Consider the following 25,953-nt stretch of genomic DNA (forward strand, 5'->3'; position numbering starts at 1 on the left):
CAGGTATGTCCGTCTGCCTGCCTTTCCCTCTTCAGACCTTGGGTGTTCGTCTCGCGCTCCTCCTCGTCATGTCACCGCGCCTGAAAAGCTGCACTGCCCGCTGGCTCCCGTTCGGACGGGGCGCCGCGCCAGGCGGCAGAAGAGCGAGACGCACGGCTCCGGCAGCTCCTGTCCTCGGGGGCCCCGAGCACCAAGTTAGTGCCGGCCTGGCCTCCAGGTGCCTCCCCTGCATTAGAGCATCCGGCCGCAGCACAAGCCCCCGGGGGCACAGCTGTCCCATTTTGTAGACGAGGAAACCGAGGTCCGGAGTGCTGTACCTCGAAGGGGCGGGGGCTGAGGCCCTGGCCTGCGCTCTCAGCCACCCCTGTCCTGGGCCCCTGTGGCTGAGAGCCCGCTTCGCTCTCGCCCTCCAGGCCCCTGATCAAGCTGCACATCATTTGGAAGAAAGATGGGGTGCCGCTGTCGGGCGGCCTCAGCGACTACAACCGGCGGCTGACCGTCCCCAGCCCCACGGGCAGCGACGCCGGCTACTATGAGTGCGAGGCTCTCCTGCGCAGCAGTAGCATCCCCTCCGTCATCCGAGGAGCCTACTTGTCTGTGCTGGGTGAGATGGGCAGGGCTGCTGGGGGTCCCCGCCCGGGGGAAGGGGCCGTAGGGCTGGGGTCGTCTTCTTTTCTTTTTTTAATTAATTTTTTATTTATTTTTAATTTTATTTTATTATGTTATGTTAGTCACCATACATTACATCATTAGTTTTTGATGTAGGGTTCCATGGTTCATTGCATTGCTCCATGCAGAACGTGCCCTCTTTAATCCCCATCACCAGGCTAACCCATCCCCCCACCCCCTCCCCTCTAGAACCCTCAGGTTGTTTCTCAGAGTCCATCGTCTCTCATGGTTCGTCTCCCCCTCTGATTTCCCCCCTTCATTTTTCTCTTCCTGCTGTCTTCTTTTTTTTTTTCTTAACATATATTGCATTATTTGTTTCAGAGGTATAGATCTGTGATTCAACAGTCTTGCACAATTCACAGTGCTCACCATAGCACATACCCTCCCCAGAGTCTATCACCCAGCCACCCCATCCCTCCTATCCCACCCCCCACTCCAGCAACCCTCCGTTTGTTTCCTGAGATTAAGAGTCCATTATGGTTTGTCTCTCTCTCTGGTTTCATCTTGTTTCATGTTTTCCTCCCTTCCCCTATGATCCTCTGTCTTGTTTCTCAAATTCCTCATATCATTGAGATCGTATGATACTTGTCTTTCTCTGATTGACTTATTTTGCTTAGCATAACACCCTCCAGTTCCATCCACATCATTGCAAATGGCAAGATTTCCTTCCTTTTGATGGCTGCATAATATTCCATTGTGTGTGTGTGTGTGTGTGTGTGTATATATATATATATATATATATATATATATATATATATATCACATCTTCTTTATCCATTCATCTGTCGATGGACATCTTGGCTCTTTCCATAGTTTGGCTATTGTGGACATTGCTGCTATAAGCATCGGGGTGCACATGCCCCTTCGGATCACTACATTTATATCTTTGGGTAAATACCTAGTAGTACAATTGCTTGGTCGTAGGGTAGCTCTATTTTCAACTTTTTGAGGAACCTCCATACTGTTTTCCAGAGTGGCTGCACCAGCTTCCATTCCCACCAACAGTGTAGGAGGGTTCCCCTTTCTCCGCATCCCCGCCAACATCTGTCGTTTCCTGACTTGTTAATTTTAGCCATTCTGACTGGTGTGAGGTGGTATCCCATTGTGGTTTTAATTTGGATTTCCCTGATGCCGAGTGATGTTGAGCACTTTTTCATGTGTCTGTTGGCCATTTGGATGTCGTCTGTTCATGTCTTCTGCCCATTTCTTGATTGGATTACTTGTTCTTTGGGTGTTGAGTTTGATGGGCTGGGGCCTTCTTAAGGGTGACCCGAGCAGTGGTTGTATCAAGAGGAGCATGGCACTGAGCCCCTCCCCTGGTCCTTCCTCCTGCAGAACCGCCTCAGTTTGTCAAGGAGCCAGAGAGACACATCACAGCAGAGATGGAGAAAGTGGTGGACATTCCCTGTCGGGCCAAAGGTAACACAGTGGCAGAGTCAAAGGGGAACAAGGACCCCCCGCCCCAGACCTCTAGCCCTCCCTGTCCCTGCCCAAAACTTTTCTAAATTCCACTTCCTTCTCCAGGGAGCATCACTGAGGAGGAAGCCAGTCTGGCAGTGAGCAGAAACCCCAGGAAACAAACAGGCCAAATTACCATAATCTCAGGACTGGAAATCAACCCACGTTACCATAACTCGAGGGTTACAAATGAATCCAAATTACCATAATTTCAGGATAGGTGACAGACTGAAATTGCCCATAATTTGGGAGTTGTAGACAATGCCAAATTACCGTAATGTCAGAACTGCTAGAACTTGGGTACATCTCGCCTGAGATGGGTCTCATGAGCTCCGCCTGGTTTCTGGGTCATTTTGCTCCATTTCCTCCCCTACTCTCTCTACTTAACCCCCCTTTGTCAGAATTCCTGAAGAATTTCCTCTTTCCCCACCCCCAGCCTCCCTCTTTCTGGCCCAGCTGAGCTACAGGACAGCCTGAAACCAGGGTGAAGTCTGGGGTGATCGCATGGGAGGTAGAGAGCATGCACCATGGCCCGTGGTCTGATTGTGAGCAAAGGGGCAGAATGTAGCTCAGGCAGGAGGAGAGTGTCCGTGGAGGGCGTGAGTAAGGACTCCCCTTCTGAGACCACACAAAGGGAAGGGAAAGCTCCATTCATTCACCCAACAAACGTTTTTTGGAGGCTTTACCAAAGTGCGGATACTCCTCTCGGGCTAGGGAGGTGTAGACTGAACCAAACAGCCAAATCCTTGCTGTTACAAAACTTACATTCTTTTTTTAAAAAAACATTTTATTTTATTTGACAGAAAGAGTGAGCACAAGCAGGGGGAGCAGCAGAGGGAGAGGGAGAAGCAGGCTCTCCGCTGAGCAGGGAGCCCGATACAGGGCTCGATCCCAGGACCCTGGGATCATGACCTGAGCCAAAGACAGCTGCTTAACGACTGAGCCACCCAGGCAACCCCAAAACTTACATTCTTAAGAGGAAGGCAGACGAACCAATAAACAAAGATACCTTATTTCATTTCATCGAAAATGGGTTGTGAGGTGCCCCATGATTTTATGTGCCACTAAGAAAGAAAAAAGACTGTCAATGAAATTATGACATGCTTTCGATAGTAAGACATGTCCTGATCACAGAGGTGTTACGTGGAAGAGTGTGCCCCGTGGAATAGTGAAATACAGTGTCCTAGAATGTCAGCGTGGAGAAGGGCTGGGAAGAAGAAGGGAGAAGCGAGCAGGCTTAGGGGACTTGGAACGACGGGGTGCTCTTTTGAATGGAGAGCGGGAGCTCCTCTGGGGAAGTCGCCTTTGAGCGGAGCCCTGGGGCAGGGGGAGGTTGGGGGTACCTGCAGGAAGACCATGCCGGGCCAAGGGTGTATGACTTGGGCAAGGCTGAGAGACAGGGAGCCCCCATTCACCTCCCTCTGCAGACCAGGTAGGAGGGGGCTCCCAAGGGCCGCCTGAGGAACACTACCCCCTTCTTCATGCTCTTTGACATGGGACTCTGTGGTCATGTGAGTTTGGGAAACGAACCCCCAGTTGGAGGTTCCCAGAACATACCACAAGTTTTGCTAAATTAAATGGCAGTTAAAAAAAAATTAATGTGTCCTGTCCAGCATTTCCAAGCTAAACTAATCAAGCTAAATTTTCTTGGAACCCCTGCTGTTATAAAGAACTTAAGAAATGCCATGCTGAGAACATCTTTCACCTCTTCCAAGACCATTAAGCGGCACCTCTGAGAAGGTTCTAGAAACCAAGACACACTGGGACCCCCCCACACACACCCCTTGCCGACTTCCAGGCTCAGAGGCGGGATGGAGGGAGCCAGGAGGTGGGCTAACTGTGGGCCCACGTCTGTCCCCCCAGGCGTACCTCCGCCCTCCATCAGCTGGTACAAGGACGCGGCCGTGGTGGAGGTGGAGAGGCTGAGCCGCTTCCGGCAGCGTGGTGACGGGGGCCTGCAGATCAGCGGGCTGCTCCCCGACGACACCGGCATGTTCCAGTGCTTTGCCCGCAACGGAGCTGGCGAGGTGCAGACCTCCACCTACCTGGCTGTCACCAGTAAGCTGGCCCTGCCCTGCCCCTGTGTCCCTCCCGCCCAGGACGCCGCTTTCCTCCAAGCCAGCAGCCTCTTGAGAAAAGATGCTGCATTTTGCAGGGAGAGGATATGCCAGAAGACCGTCCCTGGGCAGCCGGGGTGGCTGTCCCCGGCTTTCACAGCCCCAGTCTGGTGCTCCAGAACCCTGAGCCAAGGGCGACTTCGCCGGCTCTTTGAGAGAAGCAGCTGTGAAACCCCAGGCCCCGCTCTGTCATCCAAGCTGTCCCTGGCTTCCCGGGCAGGGCTGAAGCCGCCCCGTCCCAGCGTCCCAGCAGAGAGACTTAATTCCCAAAGGGAGCCAGAACTTGAATCTCAGTCCCCACTTCGGACTTTTTGCCCTCTTGGAGTCTCTTTTGGTGGTTATAATAGTTCTCCTGCCCTCTTAATGGAGTTGCATGAGCTCGAAATGCTCCGTGAGTGGTCACACCGTAGACAGCCGGGCTCTGGGCGCATGCAGAGCGACGCTGGGCTCCCTGTCTCAGCCACCAAAGGCAGGACGTATGGTCATGGGCCTCCTTGAGCCCCTCCAGGCTCATCACCCAGACCCACAGAGGCCCCCAAACAGGGCAGCCACGGAGCAGAGGGCGAGAGTCAGGGCAGAAGGGCTGCCATCTTGCTTCTTGATTCTGATGAGTGCCAGGGAAGCTGGTGCTCGTCCCTCCCTAAGCTCCGCCCCCATGCACATCCGACCAGACGGTTCCCTGAGGGCTGGACTAGGGAAGGCAAGCCCAGAGCAAGAAGGCTGCGCTTAGCCTTGAAGAACCACAGCTCAGCCAGGCTGTGGACTCTCCAGGGCCAAGGCTTGTGCAGAGTGGGTCATGTTCTTCTATTGGCCATAACCACTTTTCCTCTTAAGAAACTGGAGCCTCGACGCCTCGACGTCATGTTTGGTGAAGGACGGATCCCATTTACCTTGTCATGGAGGGTGGGAACTGCCCTCAGGGTCCTCGGTTTCCCCCAAACAGAGGCCTAAGAACCAAGGCTGGGGGAGTAGTGTAGCCTGGGTCCTCCCACAGGGCAGGGGGTACAGGGAGCCCTCAGGGGCCCCATCAGGACACCTGCGACCTTGTTTGCGGTGGGACCCACAGCAGCCAGGGTAGCAGGGGCAGGACAAGGACCTGGCCCTCTGGCTGTGGGGGCTCCTCCAGGGTGTAGCTAAGAGGCTCCACTGTCTCCTTTTGTAGGCATCGCCCCCAACATCACCAGGGGCCCCTCGGACAGCACAGTGATCGATGGCATGTCAGTGGTCCTGGCTTGTGAGACTTCGGGGGCGCCCCGGCCGGCCATCACTTGGCAGAAAGGTAGAGGGGACTGATCTCCTTTGGAGGGTGTGACCCTGTGACCATCTAGGGCAGTCCTCAGAGCTCCGTTCTGGAGCCAGCCAGGTCGGGTTCCCTGTGTACGGTTGTGAAGGTCGTGCACTGCACACTCCAGGAGGGCATCCATCTCTCACACCACAGGATGCACCGCATGCCACCCTGCTGGGCTCAAGGCCCAGCTCTGCATCTTCTGACACCTGTGGACCTCGGGTGAATTATTTACTCACTCCGAGCCTTAGGGTCCCCATCTGTAAACCTAGGACTGTAGTACACATACCCCGGGCTGGCATGAGGACGAAACAGGAGCATGCGCGTGAGGAGCCTGCACCGTGCCCAGGCAGCAGGGAAGCCCGATGAATGACAGCTGCTTGATCATATTGTGGTGGTGGCCGTGACTGCAGGCGGCGGGGTGGGGGGGTTGGCGTCCGTCCTCCCCGGCGACACAGGGCTCCAGAGGGCTCTGCACCAGCAGAGCTGAAGCGGTCCTGCCCCATTGCCCTCTCCACTCCTGTGTCCAAAACTCGCCTTCCCCGCTCTCCCCGTGTACACAGGCCTCCCCATGACCCGTCCCCCTCCCCCCGCCGCTTTACTTCTCCACCTCCTAATACACAAGATTACCTGCCTATCATGCCACCTACTCCCTGACCCCCCCACCCCCCAAAGTCAGGGGTTTCAGCTTTGTCCGCGGCTGTCTCCCTGGGCCTAGGACAGGGTCTGGCACATGGCCGTGGCTCGGTGAGTGTTTGTGGAATGAGTGTAAGCACAGCCAGCACACAGATGGACACAGGCACCGTCACCTGCCACACTCACTAGTTTGGTATTCCTGGCCGTGTGTGCGGATGGACACACCCACAGGCTTGCACATGGAAACGCCCCTCTGTACAGACAAGGGGGAGTTTCTTTAAAATAGCTATCGGGGCACCTGGGTGGCTCAGTCGATTAAGCATCTGCCTTCGGCTCAGGTCATGATCTTAGGGTCCTGGGATCCAGCCCTGAGTCCAGCTGTGTGCTCAGCGGGGAGCCTGCTTCTCCCTCTCCCTCTGTGTCCCGCCCCCCAAAATAAACAAAACCTTAAAAAAAAAGAAATAGAATAAAATAGATACAGTGACCAAAACCTGCACTCTGGGGCTCCTCCACGGGGCACATCCCCGCACCCCAGCCCCAGGCACCAGGCCTCCCCAGGTCCCACCGCAAGGGAATGCTGCCCCCGCCCCCGTCCCTCCCACCCCCGCTCCCATCACTTTCTTCTGCTCTCCTGAAGGTGACTCTCCAGAAGCATCCTGCGGCAGGATGCCCGTCACCACCTTGTTAGAGCTGTCTGCCCCCCTTGCCCCCCCGGCCCGGGACCAGCTGTCTCCAAGAGCTGTGCCTGGCTGCATCAGGAGACAGTCCCTGGCCTTCTCGGGTGAAGGGCAGACGGCACGGTGGGGGGAGAGACGCCAGGAGACCCGGGCTCTGTGACCGAGTGCCCTTGTGCCCATCTCCATGTCAGAGACCTAGCTGGGCCTCAGCCCCGACCCCGGCCTGGCCCTCCCGGCATTTCTAAAGCTGGGGGCCCGCCCGAGAGCGCCGGCCCAGAGCCGCCCGGGGACGGGAGACGCGAGGTCTCAGAGAGCCGGGGGCTGCGTGCCGCGGCCTGAGCCCACCCCGAGCGCACCCCGTGTCGCCTCCAGGGGAGCGCGTCCTGGCCAGTGGCTCTGTCCAGCTGCCTCGATTCACACTGCTGGAGTCCGGCAGCCTGCTCGTCAGCCCCACGCACATCTCCGATGCCGGGACCTACACCTGCTTGGCCACCAACTCTCGGGGGGTCGACGAAGCCTCGGCTGACCTGGTCGTGTGGGGTGAGTGTGCAGAGTGGGAACACTTCACACGTCCGTGCGTGCGTGTGTGCTGAGCACGGGCTCTCACCACCAGCACCTCCTCATCGGCACGGCTGTCTCACCAGGGCGCCTCTTGTAAGAAGGACAGGGCCAAATGAATCCAGAGGAGCGGGGCCACGGGAAGGCCAGGGTTCTGCAGACGGTGCCACGTGGAGGCCCAGATAGTAACTATTTTTGGCTTTGAGGGCTAGATGGCCTCGGTCCCAACTCCTCGACTGACTTGTCTCTTTCATCAAAAAAGCAGCAGTGGATAATACGTCAGCCGACGGACACGGCCGTGTTCCACTGCAAGTGTAATTTACCCGGACAGGCTACCAGCCAGACTTGACCCCAGACGCTAGGGTGCTGAGCCCAGCTTTCAGGAAACTTCTCAAGCCCCTGGCATCGTTAGATTGCACCACTTGGGCTCCGCACCCAAGATAGACACGCCCATGGGCCCCCTGTGGAGGCTGAGCACCGGTGGGCTGGCATGCGACGCAGCAGACGGGGAATCAGACGATCCTATTTTTACCCTGGCTGGACCACTCTTGTGCTGGTCATCCTCTGATTTCCATTTCTTCATCCCTCCCAAGGGTTTCTGGGGGAAGATTAAATGAGTCCCCACTCTGAACGTGGCTTCCAAGAATGCGAGTACCACAGAGGCACGTTGTTCTTGTTAGCATTCTGGGTCATCCACCATGGTAGAGCCATCCACGTGCTGGGTCTGCCTTCCCTTGCCCATAGAATTCAGCCACACGGGCCCGGGTCACCTGAAGATGCCTTTTGCGCACACCTGCATCTCACCTGTTCCTCTGCATCTACTCCCCTTCTCACCACCCTGTTTCCCTGTTGTCTTTCAGCCCGGACCCGCATCACCAAGCCTCCCCAGGACCAGAGTGTCATCAAGGGTACCCAGGCCTCCATGGTGTGCGGAGTGACCCACGACCCCCGAGTGACCGTCAGGTACTCCCTCTGCTATGGCCCCACAGAGGCAAAAGGGGAGGGCAGCTTTAGGGATAGCTGGGCAAGTATGAATGCCAAGCCACAGCCTTGGGGGGACCACCTGCAGAGCTAGTGCAGGGCTGAGCTAGCTTGAACTGAATTGGGGGGGGTCGATATGGAAAAAAGGAGGAGGGAGGGATGCAGGAGGGAGCGGAGGAGAAGAAAGAGGCATTTTGGTTGGTGACATGTGGAGACTCTGAGGTGCTCTTGCTGTGACGTAGGACCCCACTCTAGCGCAGTCTTCGACCCAGATCTTAGACCCTCTGCCCACCGGGTGGACAGCAGACGGGTCTGGGTAAACAGGCGTGGGAGCAGAGATAGGCCAAGGCAGGAGACACGTGTGAGAGGAAAGCGCCCCAAAATGGGGCCACCCCCCGCACCCCGGGAGCTGGGACCTTGGTGAGCTACTCGGCTTGAAGGGAACCCGGTCCCCCTGGGGAAGCCACTGGAGACAGGTCAGAAGCAGCCAAGAAGGGTGTAAAAGCCAGAACCCCTCCCAAGCTTGGGCTGCGGACACCTGGACCCACCCCAGGAAAGGCTTCGGGGACTAAGACCAGGAGAAAATTGTCCCTTCGGGGCTCTCCCTTGAACTCCGGGATGCTGAGTAAAAAAAAATGCAGCTGCTTCCTTAGAAACAAATATTCCCTCCATGTTGCTTCTGTGTTTTATGGCCAATATCTCACTGACAGAGCAACTGGCTTCGAGGCTGGAAGGGGCCGGGCACTGATGGCACTTGGGAGGCTGGGCCCCCACCGCTCCAGAGGCAGCTGTAGCCTGGGTCGCCATCTGGTGGCCATTAGGCACATGACAGTCTATGCCGCCACACTGAATGGGCTTCCCCCGGAAGCCAGGGTTGGCATAAAGAGGACTAACTAGACTTTTAGACCCACACCCATTCTCCGAGAATCCATTGCGGGCCCCCAGTTTGAGAAACACCTCCTTGCACATTAAACATTGACCCGTCAGGACAGTCATCATGTGGTGCCAGCATAAATGCAAGCAGGAGCCTTGAAATCACGTAGATGTCATTAAAATACTCTCAACATGAGAAATAGAATATGCTTATTCCTGGGATTATTAAATTTTGTAAAAAAAAAAATATATCGACTATAAAAATGTTCTCCAAGAGAACCCCCGCCTATCCCCCCCACCACCAGAGAATATCGCTGTGGGTTGCCGACCCACACCTAAGTGGTAGCTATAATTTTAGCACCTATTAATTGAAAAACTTCATAATAATAAAAAGCTATATTAATTCAGCAACACTTTAAAATAAATTGGTGTTTTATTTATTAAAATATTATCCAGCTAGCATTTGGAGAATACTTGCACGTTTTATTCATTCTCTAGACAATTCTTAATGAGCAAAGGGATTCAGGGACCTCTTGCAATATAGCTGCAGACCCACCTCCCAAGGACCCCTAGGGACCCACAGATGGGAAAACCCTATTCCAGTTCACTGAGGGGTCCTCGCCTTAGAATGGCACTCCCCATCTAGGGCAATCTTTACTCGGTGGGGAGAGAGAACAGAATTGGTCCCTCAGGCCCCAAAATTGTCAGTCTGGGGCCAAAGGCACCTGCATATCTCGCACTCCTTCCTTGGACTTGAAAACTCTGTTGGAGTTTTAGGAACAGACCAGGGGTTCCCTGAGCAGACAGGCTAGAAGGGACCCAACAAACAACCCAGTCAGATTCAAGTGATGGCCACCTAATTCTGTGCTCTGTGCCATCCTCAAAAATCAAGCCAGGGTCCAGGGGTCATGGCCTGAGCAGGTGCAGGTTGCCTGCCCAGAAAGCTTCCAGAACTGCCTTAGGAGAAACTCTTCTGTTTGGATTTGAGCCCAGATCTAGACCCACTCTGAGCAATCCACTTGTGGCCACTGTTAATACTAATCAATATTTCCATTGGCTTTCTTTGTTACACAGCTAATAGATATCCTTTTTAAGAGGGAAATATTGAAAATTTAGATAAGCCCCAAAAAATGGGGAAGGAAAGAGAGAGAGAGAAAGAAGAAAAGTAGGTTTATCTGTTTCTCTCAGTTAGAGATAATAATACTAGAGTGTCATTTATAAAAAACCTAGAAACACAGTTTCTTTGTCTGCTTTTTCCCTTAAGAACTCATTGTGAATCTCTTCCCCTGTCAATAAACATTCTTGTATAAACTTAATTATATAATTATTCACTCATCCATTGTGTGGATGTAACATAATTTCTGTTACCAATTCCCTAATGCCGGATATTTGGATGGTTTCTCAATTTTTTGCTAATATTAAGAAACATCATGGGCTGCCTGGGTGGCTCAGTTGGGCATCTGACTCTTGATCTCAGGGTCATGGGTTCAAGCCCCATGTTGAGCTCCATGCTGGGCGTGGAGCCTACTTTAAAAAAAAAAAAAGAAACATCATGATGAATGTCCTTGCAACTAAATATTTTTGCACTTCTTTGATTTCCTGAGGACTATCTAATATTATTTAAAACTGAAAGGAGGCCTGAAAATTGCTCATCAAAATTGTTTAATAGCCAACTATATAGTTACAGATGATTTTGGAAAATTTCTACCCTGAATTATATGGACTCATGAGTTGTTTCTTTCTTTTTTTTTTTTTTATAAATTTCTACGTGGAAATTTTCAAACATAGCCCAGAGTAGAGAGACCCAGATCATCAAGCCTTACATATCCATCTCTTTTTTTTATTTAAATTCAATGAATTAATGTATAGTGTATTATTAGCTTCAGAGGTAGAGTTCAGTGATTCATCAGTCTTATATAACACCCAGTGCTCATTACATCACGTGCCTTCCTTAATGTCCATCACCCAGTTACCCCATCCCCCCATGTCCCTCCCCTCCAGCAACCCTCAGTGTGTTTCCTATGATTAAGAGTCTCTTATGGTTTGTCTCCCTCTCTGACTTTATCTTGTTTTATTTTTCCTTCCCTTCCCCCAGGATCCTCTGTTTGGTTTCTTAAGTTCCACATATGAGTGAAATCATATGATAATTGTCTTTCTCTGACTGATTTATTTTGCTTAGCATAATACCCTCTAGTTCCATCCACATCATTGCAAATGGCAAGATTTCATTTGTTGATGGCTGAGTAATATTCCATTGTATATATATACCACATCTTCTTTATCCATTCATCTGTCGATGGACATCTGGGTTCTTTCCACAGTTTGGCTACTGAGGACATTGCTGCTATAAACATCGGGGTGCAGGTGCCCCTTCAGATCACTGCATTTGTATCTTTGGTTCTGTACCCATCTCTTGGCCTCAGCAATTGTCAGCATTTGGCTCACCTGGTTCCTCCTATACATGCCCTGCCCCCCCCCACACACAGACACTTTTTTCACTGCACTATTTTAAAAGCAAATCTCAAGCATGACATTTCACCTTTAAATATGTCAATGTGCATTTCTTACTTAAAAGGACTTTTCTTTAAACATAACAACCATGTCCCTGTCACATGGAACACAATGAACCATCCCTTGATGTCTGCTAATACCATATTACAACATCCCTGATAGTCTGAGAGGTGTCTTTTTAAAAGTTGGTTGGTTTAACTCGGGGCCCAAACAAGGTCCACACATGGCATTTGGTTGGTGTCTCCTTAGCTCTACACAGTCCCCTCCCCCTCCTTTTTATTTTCAGTTTCTTTGCTGCTTTGTTTACGTGCGTTTAATTAGTTGGAGAGACCAGGTTTTACAGGACAAAGGTCCAGCTAACTTTTTTTTATAAAGGGACAGAGAGTAAATATTTTAGGCTTTGAGGGCTAGATAGCTTTTGTCACAGCTCTCCAAGTCTGCCTGTCTGTGTTCCAATAAAACTTTATTTACACAAACAGGCAGGGGGCCACAGTTTGCTGACCCCTACTCTGGAAGACCCCACATTCCGGGTTTGGCCAGCTACTCTTTCACAGTGCAGTACACTTGTTCTTCTATCCCTTGTATTTCTAGTTAGATTCAAGGAACTGGCTGATTAGATTCGGGCTTAGTTGTTTGGGCGCAAACACTTTACAGCTGGTGATACACCCTTCCTAAAACACCACGTCCTGGGGCAAAGAATGTCTGCTTGCCATAGGCTGTTTCTTAAGCAGGAATTACTCTCTGCCCCTCCATTTGCTTTTAAGTAAAATTCTACGCATGCATCAGCGTTGGCAAGGATGATTCTTCCCTAGCTATGGAGATGAATTGAAGGTGATTACTTCTGAGAATTTGTAAATGTATATAAAAAGCCTTAAAATTTAACTCAGCAATTTCTCTGCTGAGAATTTATCCTTGAGGCAATGATTTAGAATGTATGAAAATATGCTGCAAGGATGTTCCTCGCAGCATTAACTATAATATCAGACAACAAGGAGCTACCCCGGCCGTCCAACGTGGCGGGAATAGTTGCAGAGTGACTATATGTGACGCGGTGTGCCACCGATAAAAACCAGGGCGTGGAAGTGTCACATTACAAAGAGTTTATGATACTCTGTTGGGTGGGGAAAGCAGCTTTAAAATCAGGACAGGGGCACCTGGGTGGCTCAGTCGTTAAGCGTCTGCCTTCGGCTCAGGTCATGATCCCAGGGTCCTGGGATCGAGCCCCGCATCGGGCTCCCTGCTCGGCGGGAAGCCTGCTTCTCCCTCTCCCACTCCCCCTGCTTGTGTCCCTCTCTCGCTGTGTCTCTCTCTGTCAAATAAATAAAATCTTTAAAAAAAAAAAAAACAAACATAAAATCAGGACGGATGGCTAGCTAGCTAGCTGTTGTTTACCTACATGTGCTCTGAGAGTCAAAATACATAATGATGACTAACTTCTATTGATCCCTTACTACCAGAAGCATTTTACATGAACTCACACCATCCTTATAACAGCCCAAAAGGTGGGTGGTATTATTTTTCCTCGCAGGACACATCAGGAAACAAAGGCATAGGGAGGCCAAATAAACATACCCAGGATCACAAAGCTGGTAAGTGGCCAAGGTTAACATTTGCCCAGGGAATCTGAATCCAGAACACAGCACCACTGTGGTACCATGCCCCTTGGGGCAGGAGAGAAAAGTCTGGAAGGGAGATGCTCCCATCGCATCATGTTACCCATGATGGGAAAGCTTTTCAGTTTTCTTGCCCTGCATTTTTTTTTCCTATTTGTAATTGCAATTTTCTGATTTTTTTTTTTTAACTTAAAAATATTACAGGCTCATCCTCCCTAGCAGCCTTAGATTCTCTAACACAGATAGTTCTCACACCTCGTGGCTCAGGCCACACAGTCCCCAGCTGAGTGAGTGACGGGTCATGTGCAAAGCCGCTCAGCCCCCCTCCTGCTCCCTGCCCTGGCTCCCGGCGCCCTGGCCAACCTTGCCAGGGGGGCGGGCATCAGCATGGCGTGCCCCCTAGAGCTGGCACCCCCCATTACATGGATGACGGTAATATTGTATTTCCTCTGGGATCATTCCAGAGGAGATACTTCTTATTGTCAGGCACGGGCATATGTGTAATTTCTCAAGTCCCCCTTTGTACCAACTGACCGAAGCTAAAGTGATTTTTTGGACACTAAAGTCAATTTGTCACAGTGATGCATTGATCTAATGATTCCCCTCATAAAACTAATTCCAAAATGCAGTCTGTCCGGAAACTTGCTTTTTCCAGCTGTAATCTTTTAACATCTTTGGAAGATTACCTTTTGCCGGCTCTTTCATGCTGGCTGCTTGGCAAAGGAAACAGGGCTCTGACCGAGACCTGAGCTGGAGGTATAATGGCTTCGTGGGCTAACCCGTCCTGGACAGAGCACCCTGCGACAGCGATGGGGGGCTGCCGGCTGCGCGGGTGCTCCCCTCCCCACTGTGTTCCTGCCCAGGACCGGCCCTGGGGGCCCCACATCTCCTGGGGAGTGCCCTGCCACCCTTGGAGCTCTCCTGCAGACCAGCCCCAGGCTGAGCCCCAGCAGCCCCCCTACTTCCCGACCTCTCTTTACCCACTGCTGCTTCTTACCCTTAGGTACGTCTGGGAGAAGGATGGGGCCGCCCTGGGCACCGAGAGCAACCCCCGCATCCGTCTCGACAAGAACGGCTCCCTGCACATCTCGCAGACGTGGTCGGGGGACATCGGCACGTACACCTGCCGGGTGCTGTCCGCCGGAGGCAATGACTCTCGCAGTGCCCACCTGCGTGTCAGGTAAGGGCAGCCCCCCCCCACACAAAGGGGGGCCTAGGCCGCAACAGGAGGCTTATGTTGGCGGATGCCCGGGCCACATGTGACCTGGGACCACTCCCCTCTGGGAACATACCCAAGCCTCCTCCAAGGCCTTCCCCGCCCCAGCTCAGGCCCTCTGTTAAGAGCAGCGGAGTCTGGGTATGGCTTTGGGCAGGGGGGCCCCCGACCCAGAGAGAAGAGCCTCCAGGTAGATGGCCGTACGGCAGAGCACGAGGTTCAGGCTGAGCCCTGGGCGCCCGTGTGTCCCCTGACTGCAGGCCTCACAGGTGGCCCCACCACATCTCTCTCCTCCAGGCAGCTGCCTCATGCTCCCGAGCACCCCATGGCGACCCTCAGCACCGCGGAGAGGCGGGCCATCAACCTGACGTGGGCCAAGCCCTTCGACGGCAACAGCCCCCTGCTCCGCTATGTCCTGGAGATGTCAGAGAACAGTAAGCCTCCCCGCCCCGGCCGGCGGCCCGCCCTCTTCACTCGGGGAGTCGGCCTGGGGCCCCGGCTCTGGCTCCGCCCTCTTCCAAGTCCCGTGCCTTGGAGCAAACCTTCTGGAAGCCCCCGCTTCTCTGCAAAAGGAGCGTTGGCATGTGCCTCCCCGGTCGTTGTAACAGTTGCACACGATCAGGTGTGTGAGGGGCGGGACGCAGGGCCTGCCACTCCAGAGCCTCCCGGGTGGTGGTGACTTTTTTGCTTTTTATCCTCCAAGACCCCAAGCTGTGAACTCCAAAATTAGCAGCCTCCTTTGAACGGTGTTTTAAATACAGTTTGCCTGGAGCTCATCAATTTGAGGGGGAAAAAAATAAAACCTAGAAAAGACATGTGCATCTCAGTTCCCGTGAGCCCTTGCTTCCTTCGCCAGGACGCTCCAGCCCCCTCGGACCAGTGGGCTAAGGGGACCCAGAAAAATGATGTGACCAGCCTCTACTGGACCGAGTGGGGGAGGGTCTCTGCTGGCCCAAACGGCACTGGGCCTCTGCTGGAATGGGGGTAAGGAGCGTGGCCTCCCGGGATGCCCACCTCCGCCTCCACCCTCTGTCCTGGTAGATGCACCCTGGACCGTGCTCCTGGCCAGTGTGGACCCTGAGGCTACCTCGGTGATGGTCAAGGGCTTGGTGCCTGCGCGCTCCTACCAGTTCCGCCTTTGTGCAGTCAACGACGTGGGGAAGGGACAGTTCAGCAAGGACACAGAGAGGTGAGGGGAGCAGGTGTTCTTCCAGAAGGGGTGTGGGTGACTCCATCGGAGGGAGGGGCTGAGGGGACGTCCAGCAGAGTCCCATGTGGCAGCGTGAGGCCTGTGGGCTTCGGTGTCTGAGTCTGTGGAATGGGGCAGCATCACTCACGCCTGCCTCACGGGGACGCCGTAAGGATGACAAGGGGGTGACACGGGAGGTGCCGTAAGCAGTGCCTGATGTGGGATAAGCACCCACCGGAGTTAGTGGTCCCTCTCACTGGGAGCTGGGCAAGTTCAGACTTAGCTCATTTCCACTCTCCCTCCTCATGGGCGCCGTTACTCTCATGTGGACGTGAGGTGTAAGGGACCACGGGACCCACACAGCTCTCTGTATCCAGTGACTTGCATGATGTCAGGGTCCATTAAGCTTTCAACAGAGCTTTTACAAAATGATGAAAATTAAGTAAAAACAGAGAGTCATCCATTTTCAAACACCACCCGGTAAGACCCACTTATGTAGGAGGCGATTCTGGGCCACCTCAGGCCTGTAGGATGAAAGATCAGAATGACAGCGACACAAATCCCATGCCCCCAAGCTGTGTGCTCCCCTTTCCTTTTCTATGTTTCTTTTTAATTCTTTCAGATTTATTGAGATGCAGTTAACACATAACATGGTGTGAGTTTAAGGTGGACAGTGTGGCGATTTGATACACTTAGAGAATGTAGTAGGATTACCACCATGGTGTTGGCTAAGCCCTCTATCCCATCACAAAATTACCATTTCTTTTTTGTGGTGAGGACATTTAAGATCTATTTTGTGGACACTAAAGTCAATTTAGACACTAAGACCAATGGAACAGAATAGAGAGCCCAGAAATAAACACTCATATATATAGTCAACTGATATTTTTACAAAGAAACCAAGAATGTACTTGGCTCTTTAAAAGATTCTCTTAGGTGTGTGTACGCAGACCTCTGGCTTAAATCGATTATTTGGTTCTGCCACAGTTCCAGTGAGCTTAAGTCTTTGTGGCTCTCGCGAGGGGGAATGCCACAGGGGTCGTGACACCCTAACCGGAAAGCGAGGTGGCAGGTAACAGCCTGGCAGGGAGGGTAACTACAGGAGGATTTATTCCCTCGCTGTTCGTTGAACACCTACTATGTGCTGGGCTGTGTGTAGACCATGAGGGGTACGGGGAACAAAGTGGATGCAGCCCCAGCCCTCCAGAACTACAAAATCCCAACAACAGAAATCCTCCAAGTGCCGGGAAAACCACCCCACTTTCTCCAGGTCTTTGGGCTTCACTTCAAGCCCCGATTCATCTTTCCTGATGAATCCTACTAATAGCCTTGAGTCACGAAGAAAAAGGTTAAATCACCCTCGCTCGCAGGCTTTACAAAGACATGGGAGTGTGCAGTACATTTTGGAAAGCTAGCCATCAGAAAGCAAAAACATAAAAATAAACTGAAAGGGAGAGACATCCATCAAAAATAATTAACTTCTGTTTTTAATGGATGCATGTCAGTTAGGCGAACAATACACCGCAATGGAACACTGCGTCCCCTAGCAATGCCAGAGAAAGAAATGCAGTGACGCTCGCTTCCGGAAGCGGGGGATGGGCCCCCCCTCCACGTGCCTCCCCAGCCCCACCTGGCCTGCCCTGCCCACAGCCTGGGGCTCAGCTGGGCAGGAAAGGAAGCCTCGTCACGGGGCACCACCAGCCTGCAAGTGGGAAGTGACTGTTGAACACTCCTGCTTCTGAAATGCCTGAGGAGTTATGACATCATCAGCCCCCACAGCAGCTTCTCTGACATCCGGGAAACTGAGGCACATGTCCCTCAACAGCACAGACAACACACACATCTGGGGCTTTGTGGTGGTGTAAAAGGATTCATCCATACATGGTGTTCCTTGAGCCTCAACCAGTCTTAGAAAGCAGCAAGTGGAGCTTTATTACACTCCTTTAAAAGATAAAAGAACAAGCTCAGAGAGGTTAAGCGACTTGCCCAAAAGCACACAGCAGCTGTACAGAGTCATCCAGAAACAGAGCAGCCTCCTCGTATCCCATCAAACTCCTGTATTTGCCCTCAAGACTAAGAGTGGAAAGGCCCACCCACGCTTGATGTTTTCATATCCAGGGTCTCCCTCCCTGAGGAGCCCCCCACAGCCCCCCCACAGAATGTCATCGCCAGCGGCCGGACCAATCAGTCCATCATGATCCAGTGGCAGCCGCCTCCCGAGAGCCACCAGAATGGCCTTCTCAAGGGCTACATCATCAGGTAGGTGCCCCCTGCCTCCCCGGGGAAAGGAGGGGCAGCCCCCACCCAAGGGAAGGGTCGGGAGTGGATCGGAAAACAGCCAAGTCACGGCAGGTCCTTCTCCATCTCACAAGGACCAGGCAACAAGAAATGACTTCTCCCTGGTAGGAAGGACTCAGGTTAGACGTACAGAGGGACTTCCAGAAGGCAGAGTCTTGGAAAACAACGTGAAGGCTTGAGAGAGGAGGTACAGGGTAATGTCCTCGAGGCTGTGTGGATCGGCAGGTCGGCCACATGTCAGGGCTCCACAGGATAGGGCATAGGGAGATGGGTAACTATCTGAGGGGCCAACCATCCGGGAAACCAGGAATGCTCCATCTGAGCCTCCTGGGCCAAGGACAGTCAAACAGTGGACCTCCTTTTGTTGGTCCTCATTGTAAAATGAAGCCCAGTTAAGGAGACTTTTATGTCTACACTTGACCAAGGGTACTTCACCAGTAACCTCAAACTGAGTTATTAAGTGCTACTAATTTGGTGTCGTAAATTCAAATTAGCATAAGACTAAAGTTACTGAGCGTCCATCAGTATTCCGAATTCTGGCTGGCTGCAGAATGCACGTCTCTTTCCTGTATGTGTATACTCTCCCAGCACTGCTCTGCCCAGATCTGGAGGGAGTTATTGTTGACTTGACTGCTCCATGATCCGCTAATTTTGTGGTGGGTTTTTGGTGAACCCTAATGGGGAGTGGCCCTCGAAGGGTGGTCCCTAGACCAACAGTGGCCTCAGTTTGAATGCAAACTCTCAAGTCCTACCCCTGATCGTGGGAAACTTTGGGGTGGGCCCAGCAACCCGGGTTTCAACAAGCCCCCTGGGTATATCTGATGCATGGTAAGTCTCTGAGAACCACTGCTATGGGGTCTTGTAACACATCAAAATAATCTGGGGCCTCTAATTTTCCAATAACGTGTGTGTTGTGGTTCTCCTATGAGCTATCCGTCCCCCCATATTTTGCCCATACAGACCCCACTTCTGTATTACCACGTGTTCTTTTTCCAGTGGAAGGTAGAAATTGATAAAGTAGGTAGCTCAAGTTTGTTCTTTCCCCCTAAGTGAGTGACTGTCAAAAGAGGGAGCCACTCCTTTGGAGGGACAAAGAAAATGGGCCCAACCTTCGGACGTGGCTCTCCATCAATGACCCCTCCAAGGTGAGACCGATGTGATCTGCCCAGAAACTCTTAGTGCCCATGGTTAGCCAATCTCTCCAATGTCCAACTCCATCAAAAAGAACAGACACATCCTCTAGACCTGTGGTTATTTAAAACTATTTTTTTTTATTTTTTTATTCTTATATTAATCCCCATACATTACATCATTAGTTTTAGATGTAGTGTTCCATGATTCATTGTTTGTGCACAACACCCAGTGCTCCATGCAGAACGTGCCCTCCTCAATACCCACCACCAGGCTAACCCATCCTCCCACCCCCCTCCCCTCTAGAACCCCGTTTGTTTTTCAGAGTCCACCGTCTCTCATGGTTCGTCTACCCCTCCGATTTCCCCCGCTTCATTCTTCCCCTCCCGCTACCTTCTTCTTCTTTTTTTTTCTTAACATACATTGCATTATTTGTTTCAGAGGTACAGATCTGTGATTCAACAGTCTTGCACAATTCACAGCGCTTACCAGAGCACATACCCTCCCCAGTGTCTATCACCCAGTCACCCCATCCCTCCCACCCCACCCCCCACTCCAGCAACCCTCAGTTTGATTCCTGCGATTAAGAATTCCTCATATCAGTGAGATCATATGATACATTAGACCTGGGGTTATTTAATTTAAAATAAATAGAAGTACACGTTCCCAGCTGCACCAACCACATTTCAGGTGCTCGGCAGCCTTGTGTGCGCGTGGCTGCCATGTTGGACGGTCCGGGTGTGGAACGTTTGCAGCGTCACACGCGGCTTCCTGGGCCACGTCCTGCCTTCCTCCCCTCAGGTACTGCCTGGCCGGGCTGCCCGTCGGGTACCAGTTTAAGAACATCACGGACGCTGACATCAACAACCTGTTGCTGGAGGACCTCATCATCTGGACCAACTATGAGATCGAGGTGGCCGCCTACAATGGCGCTGGGCTGGGTGTCTACAGTAGGAAAGTCACCGAGTGGACACTGCAGGGAGGTGGGTGGGGATCGTGACCGCGGGGGAGCTGGCGCTTCTCTCTCTCCCTCCCCGGCCCACACCTGTCGGGCCTGTACCTGTTTCCCCCAGTCCTGAGCTATTGCCCGCTGTGCCTGGCTACCCCGTAGGGCGGGAGGGTGCTGAGGGGCAGAGGAGTTGTGGGGGGAGCTTGATGAGGGCAGAGGCTTCAGGGGTATGGGGACCTTCTTCGGAGTCCGTGTTAATTGAATCATGAAACGGCTCGTGTCCAGGATTGTGCGTAACAACCTCCCCCAAGCACGTTCCTATCCACCACTTCTGTTTATTGGTACCTTGTGAAATGGGTCAGGCAAGTGTTATTACACCCAAACTAATCGAGAGAAAGAGGGTGCCTCAAGTCCACAAAGCAAAGGGGGGAGGGGGCGGCACAAAGCAGGAGCTGCAGACCCCATGCCTGTGTTTTCTCTACTTAACTGGGCAAGACTGACTTCGCTCCCTGCGCCGCCCCCCTCACCCCATCCCTCTGCTCTCCTCCAGTCCCCACCGTCCCTCCTGGCAATGTGCACGCGGAGGCCACCAACTCCACGACCATCCGCTTCACCTGGAATGCCCCCAGCCCCCAGTTCATCAATGGCATCAACCAGGGCTACAAGGTACGTGAGACCTCGCCCTGCCCCAGGAGAAAGGCTGGGGATTCTCTGAGGGAGGCTGCAGGCCGAGGAGTGGGGAGGAGGTGAGGGACCCCCTGTGCTTCTGAAATCATTGGTTCAAGCCAAGCAGAGGACACGTGATCAAGGTGAAAGGCATGCAGGCTCTCTCTCAGGCCCCTTCCAGGCTGGGGGGGCGGGGGGACCGAGGGGGGTCTGGACACTGCCCAGCCTGTGACCCAGTGCAGAGGAACTTTCTCGGAGAGATTGGGTTATAAGCAAAACCAGGTTTGTTTCAGGCTCAGGAATACTTGGGCATAGCCGTGGCCTCAGAAAAATCCAGAACCCACTTCTTCCTGCCAAGCTGTGGCTCTTTTAGAACCACACATGTCCGTGGGCTGCCCTTGACCCCACAGAGAGTGTGGTTAAGGGCACGGGACTGGGACCCTGACAGATGTGGGTTTGAATCCTGGCTCTGGTTCTGCCCCTCGCTGGCTCCCTGGACACGTCCTACAGTCTGTCTGAGCCTTGCTCCTTCGATAAACGCTGATTGAGCCCTCCTGTGTGTACCGTTCTAGCTGCCGGAAAACCAGACTAAACTCCCATTCCCTCATTTGCGAGTGAGGGTGATAAGAACGCCGATTCCTTAGGCGTGAGGATCAAATGAGAGAATGTTCGTAACTCGTTGAACACAGTGATAGACACGTAAGTGCTCTGTGAGCCATCGTAGCCAGAGTTAGGGATGCGTTCGCCCGATCAGGCGGCCCTAACCAGGTGCCACCGTCTGGGCGCCTCCAGCAACAAAAATCTATTTCCTCCCACTCCCAGAGGCTGGCAGTCTGAGATCCAGGTTTGGGCAGGGCTGGTTCCCTCCGAGGCCTCCATCCTTGGTGCACAGGTGCCCCCTTCTCCCCGTGCCCACACGTGGTCCCTCCTCTGCGCGCGTCCCGATCTCCTCTTCTAAGCATGCCAGGACTACGGCCCACCTTACTGACCTCATTTTAACTTCACTGCCTCTTTAAAGACGCTCTTTCCAAATACAGTCACATCCTGAGGCCCTGGGCGTTAGGACTTCAACATGTGAGTTTGCAGGGGGGACGCAGATCAGTCCATGACAACTAGCATAGCAATAATAGTAGCAGGTGTCGTTCAGCTGCTGGTATTGGTAACGGGGGCAGCGGCGGTGGTAAATCTATCGTTGTAACCGCGCCGCAAGTCAGGCCTTCCCAGCCACACCCTCCGAGATCCCAGACCTTGCTCCCACGTCTGGGTCTCTGCTCTCACCCCACAGGGAGCACCCTGCCAAGCTCCCCTAAGGGAACAGAAGACAGATTGCACAGCACGTGGGGTGTGCAGCTGGGGCAGGAGGGAGGATGCGGTCGGCCCCATCCAGATGTGGGAGGGCAAGCAGTGCATTGAGGGGTGTGCCCTGGGGAAGCAGGCCGTGAGAGAGAAACACCACAAGCTCTGGCTTTGAGCCCAGGGATCTGGTGACCTTGTGATGACCGCCGACACTTCCAGAAGGCTCCTGCTCTCGCTCTGGTCCATGTGTGCACGTGCGGGACAAGCGAGATGATTTCTAGGACTCGCAGCCTTAGCCGTTATTCCTGCGAGTGGGGGTGAGGAGGCTTGGGCAGAAAGGGACTGAGATTAAATCACCAGGAGAATTTTCTGCTGGTGTTGCAAAGAAAGGAGGGACGGTCTAGAGCTGGGTACGGCCCTGCCACAGCCCTCTCGCTCCCAGGAAGGCAGGGCACCAGGCCGAGCGGGGCTGTTCTGGGGCAGGGGGCTGCAGCTGACTGGCTGGCCAGAAAAGCCTCCTAATTGGGACTCTGGGGGAGGCAGGGGAGGGAAGGCGAGGCTTGCATAGCTCTGAGAGGCAGAGGAGCTGAGCTGGGAACAATTAGCTTCTTGCTGCCAATTCTGAGTTTTCTTTCACAAATTGGGGGTGGGGAGGATGGGGCTGGGCTGCAGACTTCTAAGGCAGATGGCTCCTGGCAGGCCAAGTGGCCAGGACCGTCAGGGCAACGACCCAGACAGAGCAGGAGGAGGCTGCAGAGGTCCACCTGACTGCCAGGTCTGCTTGGCGCCTAGCACCGTGGCTGCCCTGCAGACCTCCACGGGATGAACTGCCCAGATATGTTGAGCGCAGGAGGGCACTTTCACACTTGGCAGGGCACTCTGTGCAAGCCTGGCAGGAGGCTGAGGCTTGACTCACATTCTTCTCCCAGAAGAAGGAAGTCTTTTATCCTCACCCCATTTCACAGAGGAGGAAACTGAGGCACGAGAGGCAAGTAACTTGTTCAAAGTCAGAGTAACTGCAAAGCTCAGATTCAAACTTCAGAGTCTACACCTTTTCTTGCATTAAAAAGAAAATGCGTCGGGCGCCTGGGTGGCTCAGTTGGTTGATTGTTGTACTCTTGATTTTGGCTCAGGTCATGATCTCAGGGTCTTGGGATCAGCAGGGAGTCTGCTTAAAGGATTCTCTCTCTTCCTCTCCTCTGTCCCTCCCCCTGCTCACGCACTCTTTCTCTCTCTGTCTCTCTAAATAGGTAAATAGATAACATTAAAAAAAAGAAAATGTGTCCTGTGATTTAACTGTAAAATAATAACTGTGCCTTGATTTTTTTTTTCTAAGTACAAATGGATTCAAGCAGGGATTTTGTTTCTTGCTGCTTTGGGCTTCAGCATCACAGGGAGAAAACACCAGTGCATGGTCTTTGCGTTCCTCCAATGAGAATGGACCCCCCACCCCCTTGTAATTGTTAAAAATTTTCAAACATCTACCAAAGTAGAGCGAAAACAATAATAACTTTAGAAGACCTAATGTATCCCAGCTTCAACAATTACCAGCTCATGGCCAAATGTGTTCCATTCCCCAACCCTCTGACTCTGCCCTCGAATATTGTTGAGCAAATCCCAGGCCATCGTATCATTTCATCCGTAAATACTTCTGCCAAGAAGTATTGTAAAGCCTCTGTTTCAAACACAGCCACAGTACCCACACTGTCATCATCGTGCCTAAAAATATCATCAGCCCCCTTGATGTCATCAGATATGCAGTCAGCACTCACATTTCTTTGACTAGTTGTTTTATTTGCTTCAGGATCCCAATGAAGTCCACACGACTGCAATTGATTGGGTATTTTTTAGGTCTCAGCTGATCTATAGATTCTCTCTCTCTCTCCCTCCCTCCCTCCCTCCTTTCTCTCTCTCTCTTTCTTGTAATTTTTTTTTTAAAGATTTTATTTGATACAGAGAGTGAGAGAGCACAAGCAGGGGGAACAGTAGAGGGAGAGGGAGAAGCAGGCTCCCCGCCAAGCAGGGAGCTCGATGCGGGGCTCTATCCCAGGACCCTGGGATCATGACCTGAGCCGAAGGCAGACGCTTAACCATCTGAGCCACCCAGGCGCCCCTCTCTTTCTTGTAATTTATTGAGTCAAGAAACTTAATCATTTGCCCTATAGAATTTTCCACAGCCTAGATTTTGCTGATTGCCTCTCTGTGGGGTCATTTAACACATGCCTCTGAATGCTATATTCGCAGTAAATTGGAACTTAGAACTAGAGCCTTGATCAGATTCAGGTTTGATGATTTTGTGGTTTTTTCCCAAATATTATTTCCTAGATGGTGCTGTGCATTTACATCAGAAAGCATAAAGTCTGGCTGTCTCTCTTACTATCGTGTGGTGACCATTGACCACCCTGTGTGATCTATTATTTCAATAGGGTTGCAAAATGGGGACAGTCAAATATTATAATTTCTCCTTGGTGTATTAGCAGAAACGTTTTCCAATAAAAAGAATTTCCCCCTTACCAACTCTTTGGTTACCTGAAGGTTCATTTCGTCTAGGAAAAGCATGGTCAAAACTCAGTCCTTTTCCATCACTTACCAATTTTCAGAGTAATGAATGTCATTCCTTAGCATCTTCTAAAGTGACAGATGAGTTTGGGTGGGGGAGGGGGGACATCTTTTTGTTTTATTCTTGATGTATTATTATGTACTCGAGGATTTTTAACTCATCTGGTATGTTTCAACCCATGGCTGTTATTATTCGTGTTGATGTCAGATTGACCCATCGTTGGCCTCTTTGGTTGCTGAGTCCTTTTGACAGGGCCCCTGTAGGCCGATAGCTTCCTTATAGTCTGACAGGATGGTCCAAGCTGTGACCAGTTCCTGCGCCGTCCCTGGGATCAGCCATGTCTTCAGGGAATCTTGTTCTTTTCAGTCGGAAATAATAATTGGACACTGCAATCCAGGCACAGGGGGTGCTCCTTATACCAGCACTGGAGGCTGTTTCTGGGCTCTGTTAATGGACAGCTCATAAATGCTTCTCCTTCTCCTTCTCCTTCTTTTCAGGTAAGACACATAGGGATTCTTCCAACTCAATTTCAGGGCTATAAGCTCTTTAATCATCTTATTGGTCTTTTGTCTCTCTTTTCTCCATACTGAAAATCCAGTTCCTACAACACCAATGTAATCACCTGCTTCCTTTATCCCAAAAACACCCACAACAGTTTCAGAACAGTCATCCCACCACGGTGACAACCGAAGATCATGTCAGATTATTTACAGGGCTTTCCGTTCCTAGGGTGTATCCCCACGACGGATGTCCTCCCCCTGGCTGGGCTACAAAGTCTCTTGAAATAGTTTCTCTCTGTGTAAGTTTGCTACAGCTCAATCCACCATTAGGTTCATTTCTTTCATTTTGGTTTTGAATTTTAGGGATTGATTTTTTAATTTAATTTTGTTCTATAATTATGGAACATATTTACATGGTTCCAAATTAAACATACAAAGTAAATTCACAGAAAATCAGCCTGAATTCTGGTCCTTTCCCTCCCCTGTAGGTTTGGTTTCTTTTTGTTTTTTTTGGGGTTTTTTTGTTTTTTAAATATTTTATTTATTTATTCATGAGAGACAGAGAGAGAGAGAGAGGCAGAGGGAGAAGCAGGCTCCCAAGGAGCAGAGAGCCCGATGCGGGACTCGATCCCAGGACCCTGGGATCATGACCTGAGCCGAAGGCAGACGCTTAACCATCTGAGCCACCCAGGCGCCCGGTTTCTTTTTGTTTGCTTGGTTTGGTTTTTTCCTTTCATTTCTTTAATATAAGCAAATGCAAACGTATATAA

General features: G+C 51.9%; 1 protein-coding gene across 1 annotated transcript in view; it reads left to right on the plus strand.

Annotated features, from left to right (window-relative positions):
* The window catches only part of SDK2 (sidekick cell adhesion molecule 2), a 131,967-nt gene that overhangs the window by 54,135 nt on the left and 51,879 nt on the right, over positions 1-25,953 (plus strand). The window contains exons 7-18 of the mRNA XM_035026354.1: positions 414-604; positions 2,005-2,088; positions 3,991-4,185; positions 5,407-5,523; positions 7,215-7,382; positions 8,261-8,363; positions 14,382-14,558; positions 14,892-15,028; positions 15,636-15,783; positions 17,902-18,042; positions 20,014-20,195; positions 20,712-20,827. Of these exons, the coding sequence (XP_034882245.1) occupies positions 414-604; positions 2,005-2,088; positions 3,991-4,185; positions 5,407-5,523; positions 7,215-7,382; positions 8,261-8,363; positions 14,382-14,558; positions 14,892-15,028; positions 15,636-15,783; positions 17,902-18,042; positions 20,014-20,195; positions 20,712-20,827 (1,759 nt within the window). The remainder of the gene's footprint in view (positions 1-413; positions 605-2,004; positions 2,089-3,990; positions 4,186-5,406; positions 5,524-7,214; positions 7,383-8,260; positions 8,364-14,381; positions 14,559-14,891; positions 15,029-15,635; positions 15,784-17,901; positions 18,043-20,013; positions 20,196-20,711; positions 20,828-25,953) is intronic.

This window comes from Mirounga leonina, unplaced genomic scaffold (genome assembly GCF_011800145.1).
Source record: "Mirounga leonina isolate KUSES-001 unplaced genomic scaffold, KU_Mleo_1.0 Mir_197, whole genome shotgun sequence".
In the NCBI taxonomy this organism is placed as follows: Eukaryota; Metazoa; Chordata; class Mammalia; order Carnivora; family Phocidae; genus Mirounga; species Mirounga leonina.